At 49.4% G+C, this 7,300-nt stretch overlaps 1 protein-coding gene across 1 annotated transcript; it reads right to left on the bottom strand.

The window, feature by feature from the left end:
• Window positions 1–2,826: 2,826 nt before the first annotated feature.
• On the bottom strand, window positions 2,827–3,615 carry LOC119395102 (uncharacterized). The gene has a single exon (XM_037662395.1). It carries the CDS (start codon window positions 3,613–3,615, stop codon window positions 2,827–2,829), a length of 789 nt encoding a protein of 262 aa, XP_037518323.1.
• Between the last annotated feature and the right edge of the window lie 3,685 nt (window positions 3,616–7,300).

Raw genomic sequence — 7,300 nt, 5'->3', positions numbered from 1 at the left:
CTCGTTTTAGAAGATCGAGATGACATAGACGCTCTCGTCCAAACATCGCTCTCGCAGGTGACATACCTGTAGCAGTGTGAATGGTTGTGTGCTGCCGATACAGGAATCTTGCCAGTAGGCACTGTATGGACCTGCCTGTATCCCTCAGGAGTGCTCTTTTAAGCTCTGCCACATAGCGTTCTCCCTGGCCGTTTGTTGCAGGGTGGTACGCTGGTGATGTTGTAGCCTGTATGTCATTTGCCGTATAAAACTGCCTTATCTCGTTGGAAGTAAAGGCTTTTCTGTTGTCGGAGACTACCTTTCGAGGGATGCCAAACGTCGCAAAGATGCTTCGCAGCACATCGATGACAACCGTGGATGTTGCTTGCGTCACGTGGCGGACTTCTCCCACTTTGTGTGTGCGTCAACAACAACCACGTAGGTGCGCCCGAGAAGTGGCCCCGCGAAGTCAACGTGCACCGTGTGCCATGGTGTCGTGGGACGGTCCCAGGAGGGAATTGGAGCTTTGGGTGGGCTCTTCTGCGTTGCAAGGCATTCACGGCACTGTCGCACCGTTTCGTCGAGAACCTTGTCGATTCCGGGCCACCATACGTAGCTCCTTGCGCACTTCATGGCTACCATGTCTTGGTGACCAGCGTGCAGGAGTGCCAGAACGTGGGATCGTGCTGAGCGCGGTATGATCACCCGTGATCCAAGTGTGAGGCACTCGCGATGAAATGCTAGTGCGGTCGCTCGTGGTCGGTAAGGAGCGAACTCATCTCCAGTGAGTTTCTCTACTGCGCCATCCTACACTGCCTTGTATAAGCTCTGCAGGCTGCTGTCTTGTTGTGTCAGCCGTGCTATCTCTGTAGCAGTAAACGGAGGTCTCGACAAAGCTTCGAACAAATTTAGGTACGTCGCCTGGTGGCCATGGTTCATCGAGGCGTTCTGGTAGTGGCAATCGACTCAACGCGTCCGCGTTCTGATGATTCTTGCCATGCCTGTGAACGATTTTGTAGTCATAAGCCGACAACTTGATGCACCATTTGGTCATCCGTGGTGAGAGGACTTGAGCCGTTGGCTTCCCTGGACCCAGTATGCCGAGCAGCGGTTGATGGTCCGTGACGAAAGTCACCTTTCTGCCCGCAACATACTTGTGGAACTTGTGTACTGCAAACACTACAGCAAGGCCTTCTCTGTCGAACTGAGCATAATTGCGTTCCGCTGTCCCTAGCGTCCGAGATGCGAAAGCGATTGGCGCCTCTCTATTCTGGTCATCACGTTGACACAGAACAGCTCCTGTGCCGTATGGTGAAGCGTCGCATGAGACGAGAAGCTCCTTCTGTTCGTCATAGTGTGACAGTACGGTCTGACTGAGAAGCAATGTCTTATGTTTATTGAATGCTTCTGGATGCTTTGTCTCCCATCTCCACGTGGCGCCCTTCTGAAGGAGCTGGTAGAGACAGCTGGCAATTGTTGCGCTGTTTTTCGAAAACCTGTCGTCGAAAGCCAGCATTCCGAGAAATGATTGAAGTGTTTGCTTGCAGTTTAGTGCTGGAGCCTCCGTTATTGCTCGAACTTTCTCTTCGTTGGTATGGACGCCTCTGTCGTCAATTCGGTGTCCCAGAAAAGAAACTTCTCGCACTGCAAAGCAGCACTCATTTTTGCCAAGGCGAAGGTTGCAATCGCGCAGCCTCTTCAGAACTTCTTCCAAACTCTCGGCGTGTTCTGTGGCGTCTTTTCCACTGATGATAACGTCATCTAGATACGCACAAACGCATCTGATGCAAGACAGCATAGTCTCCATAAAGCGTTGAAAAATGGCTGGAGCTGCAGAGATTCTGAAAGGCAATCGTTTGACCTTGCAAAGCCCTTTCAGCGTGTTCAGGGTCAATATTTCTGCGGTCTCTGGCGTTACGTGAAGTTGCTGTTAAGGCTGTGCCAAATCCAGGGTGCGGCAGACTTTGTCTCCGCTCTCACGTTGCTGGTAAGGCTGTGCCAAATCCAGGGTGCGGCAGACTTTGTCTCCCCTCAAGTTGCTAAGGACTTCATCTGTTTTTGGAAGTGGGTAGACTGCCTTCTTCGATACCAGGTTCACTGTGCAACGGTAGTCGCCGCATATTCGCAACGAGCCGTTTTTCTTTCGACCAAGTACGAGAGGACTTGCTCAATCCGAATGCTGCGCCGGCTCGATCATGCCTTGAACTTGCAGTCGATCCAATTCCGCTTCTGCAGATGACCGCAGTGCGAAAGGAACTGATCGTGTTTTTGGAAACTTTGGTTTCGCTCCTTCCACGAGTTCAAGTTGTACCGCAGAACCGGCGTGTCCTGAGATGTCCTCGTCGAATACAGACTGGTACTTGTCTAGAAGCTTCGCAACTACTTTGTCGCCTGATACGTCATTGATACCCGTGATCTGTATACCCGGATGAGGAAAGCAGTTTTTTCCGAGAAGGTTACAACCTGCTCGTTTGATGACAACAAGAGGTAATGTGAAATTCCTGTTGTAGTGCGCTACAGCCACCGTTGCACATCCGAGAACTCGGAGGGACTGGCCTGACCATGTGCATAGGAGAATGTTCTCCGTTTGAAGCCGTGGTGGGTCATCTGTCCACGTGGCTTTGAACGTGGCCTCACTGATGAGAGCGCACGCTGCACCCGAGTCGACTTCAAGCTCCAAAGGCTTGCCATGTATGCGTAGTTAAATCATGACATTCTGCGTGCTGGACACGTCGATTAAGGTGTTGAGCTCGTAAAGTGCCACGTCTGGTGTGAATGCTGTTGAGTTGTGACTGGTGCTAAGGCCACTGTCGAAGTTCCTTGTCGGGGATATTAGATGTTATTGTTCTAGTTCAGTCTTGCCTCTTTCCGCTTTTTCAGACAGGCCTCTTCAATGTGTCCGCGTTTCTCGCAGTAGTTGCAGGAAGCTGTCTGAAACTTGCAAGTGTCCGGACTATGCTGCGCGTCACAAGGCAAACAGTGTTGTTTCTTCTTTTGAGCAGAGGCACTCGAGTAGCGTTTAGTTTCTGTCTTGCAGATACTTGTGCAGCCTTTGTGAATCTCTCTTGGTTCCGTCTTCACGTTTTTCTGATCTTCGACGGCGTTTTCAGCTCGCAGTGCAATGTCGAAGGCTCCCTTAAATGTCAAGTCCTTTTCTGCGAACAGCCGTTGCTGGACCTGCTCGTTCCAAAGACCGCAAACGAAACGATCCCGCAGCATTACATCAAGACGCGGCATTGTTGAATTCACGGCATCGTCTTCGCTTGTTCCAAAATGGCAATCGGCTGCTTGCTTCTTGAGCGCTGTGACGTAATCACTGACCGTTTCGTCATGCCGTTGGTCACGACGTTGGAAGCGTGCCCTGCAGAAGACCTCAGACGGCTGTAGAACGAAGTGAGCCTTGAGCATCTCGACTATGTCCTCGTAGCTCACTTGGCTGGGCTGCTTGGGTTGAACGAGGGTGCAGACGACGTCGTAAGCCTGTTCCCCGCATGACGTTAGCAGATAAGCACGTTTCTTGGAAGCGTCCATGATGTCGTTAGCCTCGAGGAAGAACTTTAGCCTACCATACCAGGATCTCCAGGAGCCGGAGCTGCCGCTGAATTCGGGAAACCGACCAAAGTCGGCCGTCGCCATCTCGTTCCGTTCCTTGACGTCGGTGAAGTGCCGGTGAGTCCAGAGTCTTCGTCGTCGCCAACTTCGACGTCTGTACAGCTACTTGTGGCTGCCGACGATTTATTTTACACAAGGAAACATGAACACGTTAAAAGGCGCAGCTTAGGCGTTAGAGTCACAACCGGCTAGCGTTCGACACAAGAATCGCGATCATGCCACAGCGCCAGTGCATTCGCGCGCGCACTTCGTTGTCGTCTTCAAGCGAGACATGTTACTATCAGTTTTGAGGAGAGGGTGAAACAATAGGCCTGGTAAACGTATACGACAAATTCATTTGCGTCATCAACAGCGACTCTTCCCTTGGTAAGTACAAGGGAATTTTAAACCCGAGTTTATTCTTTATCAACCGCAGTTGCAGTACACAGTGAGACCTCAGTGATACGAATCTCACGCGAGCACCAAAAATATTTGTACCATCCGAAATTCGTATCACCGAAAGCGTGGAAAATTAGCATGCGACAAACGAAAGCTGGCGTACATTTTCATTTATTGTTTTTCAGGACCACAGCAATGTCAGGAAGAATCCTGAATGATTGTCAGCTAAGTTTTTAGGTGTCGGCAATCATACCAGCACTGGTAAATATACGGTCCGTACGCGCGTATTTTTTAATGAACCAGGTGCGTTGTGACCCGCGACAGCTGTAGCCCCTTCGAAATTTTAGTATGCTTTTTTTGCATGCGAACGGAGTACTGCAGCGAAAGTAACAAAAGAAACGCTTTGACGCGATGTATCAAGGCCACAGAATAACAGAACCACGGTCCTGTGTTATGATTTTGTTATCGCGGAGGTGTTCGGGATGTTTTTTGAGAGATTTACGGCCGTGCCCGCACAAATGCGACCTCAACAGTCACGGATGCTGACGTTGTGAGGCCTCACTCCTTCGCCACGACCGTCCTCGCCTTCTTTCGGTCCTCGCCCACCTTAAAGTGTTTTTCTTACACCGTGATTCTGACGATCTTGTGGTGCGGAGCGCATGCCCACGCTTGCGTTCCCGCGTTAGCACGTGCTTGGCGCGTCTTCCGGGACAGCGCGGAGAGCCCCCCTTCGTACCTGGGCGATAGCGTATGTTCGTATCCAACGTCGCTGGGTGAAAATCGGTTCGCAACGACCGTGCTCCATTAAATTGCAGGCCAATGGGTCTTGGCCGGGATCAACGAAAAATTCGTATCAACCCGAAATTCGTATGAGCTGTGATCGTATCACCGAGGTTTCACTGTAGATGACAAGTGCACACACAAAACTCCACGTATTCAGCTTGACTAGCTTTGTGCCTCTAATAGTGGAGACGTTCAATTTTCGGACTTCTGGCAGTTCGCTGGCAGCCAGAGCTAGCCAGAGAGTGAGCTAGCTAGTTCCGGTCGGGACAGGAACTAGCGTCTTGGTCACGTGCGTGGGAAGCCCGACACAACTCGAAGCGGCCCGAAGATTGCAAAATCGAACGCTGGGACAGCCAGCGTAAACGTAAACAAACGCTACCGCCGTGGTAGCAAACGAGCTACAACAGGTGGAATCTTATAGGTGTCTCGGCGTAGAAATAACAGATAATCTAAATTGGTCTAAACACATCACGTCACTTGCTGCAAGCGTTTCTAGATCACTAGGTTTCATCAAACGATCACTCACATTTGCTTCGCCCACAGGTAAACTAATGGGATACGAAACTTTTATACGCACCAATCAAGGCGTTGGAGAGTACCGTTGGAGAGCACCAATCGAGAGTACTTAATCGAGGCGCTGGAGGCGATAAAAAATCGAGCTGCTCGTTTTATAACTTCCAAGTACGATTCTAGATTGAGCATCAATAACATCAAAAGTTCGATTGGTCTAACCCTTTTGGCATCCCGTCACAAAATAGCAAGTCTTTGCGTAATCGATAAGCTGCATTACAACATTCCTCATTTAGGCGAGAGCCTAATCCTGCCACCCATGAGATCATCACGACCTCTGTTTAATTGTCACAGTGTTCGACGCATTCATGGTTGAACTAACGCCTTCAACAAATCATTTCTACCTACTGCCATATCGGATTGGAATGTACTTCCTGACGGTATTGTTAGTGAGGTAAACTGTGAAATTTAACGTTTTATTGTTGGAGCACCACTGTCACGAGGCCGAATATTAGCCCTGTTCCTTGCATGTTTATACCTGCCTTCTCATTTTCATGTTTTGCTTTCTTGTTTTTCTTGTTTTCTTCTCTTCTTACTGTTGATTTTTTTTGTTTATTGCGATAGCACTTATATGGACTCTCTCGGCAGATTTTTGCCGTCGTCATCATGCCGTCACGCCCCAGATGTGTATATGTATGTATATATAAATAAACGCTAGGAATAAAAATCATTCAGAACAAAAAGATTCCGAAGCGCTCGACCGGGGCTTCGGACCTGCAACCCCCCGCTTTGTAACTTACTGCCTTAGACAATTACACCATCCCTCATTCTTTCTCTAATATACTAACGGCCGAATACAAACGCACGCGGCGTTGGGTAAAGCGCACGGGACGCCACACGTAGCTAGACTTGAATTATGCGAGATATGGGCCATGCTGCATTGTCGAGCGCGCTGCGTTTGCGTCGTATCACTGGCGACCCAGGCTAGTTAACCATTTTGGGGTTCTAGCGCCATGCCACTGATGACCAGTCGTCCAGAGAAACAGAAGAGCGTCCCGCGGCTCGTGGTGACGCGAGCTAGTGAGAATGATTTGGCTCTTGTAGGCTTATGCCACAGGGGGGAAGAAATGAGGCGGCTGAACCAGAATCACACTATATATATTACACCGCGACCACAATCCTGAGGCTAAAATTGCAGCGGAAACGCACAGGACACCCACGAAGAAAAGAAACGTGCGACACAAGCTCTGACTAACAATGATTTTATTATTTGTACGTCAATGCATATATAAGCCCAAGGCACTTACCGCACATGCCCGCACAACAACAGTTCTAAAACAAACGCTGCAATAAGGATGATAGCGTATTAGAAAGACGGAACTGTGACATTTTTTTTTCTTGTGCGAGTGCCAGAATATTCTCGTTCCAATGCCCGTATGTTGCCCACTTCGAGCCAGGATGTCTCGTTCGAAGTGTCCGGATAGCGGCTGAGCCATTTGGCTCAAGATTACTGGAATGCCGCCAACAACGGAGGCCAAAAGCATTTCATACATAAAGATTAACAAAGCTCCTTTGTTTCCTAAAGGAAGTGGCTACGAGCTTTGCTATAATTACGGCTAGTAAAGAAACAACGCGTGAGCAGTAAAAACTTGGAGAACGCTTGAGTTTCGCCTTTAAGAGCAGAACGTGATAGCGTAATCGGGCCCCATCGCATCGCCTTCTCAACTCCTAGCCTGCCTTCGGTTCTCGTTGCATGCCTGAACTGTACTGTAAGGAAACGAACGACTGTACACGTAACATTGGCCGTTTCAAGGTATCCTAGAATGCCTACTGCAAGTACAGTGAAGTGCCCACTGCGCCATAATCTTCCTTTTGCGAATCAGCGAAGGGTCCAATACGCTTTCGTAAAGCAACACGCTAACCTACGCATCTGTTCACTTTGTGGATGCTTTTGCTGGTGATGATGATGAAGTATATCTGAGCGCTTTGTAATCGGTCAGGCTTTAAACACCCACTTGTTTCGCAATTCCCATGTTTT

Source organism: Rhipicephalus sanguineus, chromosome 5 (assembly GCF_013339695.2).
Source record: "Rhipicephalus sanguineus isolate Rsan-2018 chromosome 5, BIME_Rsan_1.4, whole genome shotgun sequence".
In the NCBI taxonomy this organism is placed as follows: Eukaryota; Metazoa; Arthropoda; class Arachnida; order Ixodida; family Ixodidae; genus Rhipicephalus; species Rhipicephalus sanguineus.
The sequence above is the reverse complement of the archived record's forward strand: the minus strand, read 5'-3'. Positions and strand labels throughout refer to the sequence as shown.

Bases quoted from the DNA above. Each gene is read 5' to 3' on its own strand.
- LOC119395102 (XM_037662395.1), bottom strand. From the start codon at position 3,615: ATGGCGACGGCCGACTTTGGTCGGTTTCCCGAATTCAGCGGCAGCTCC.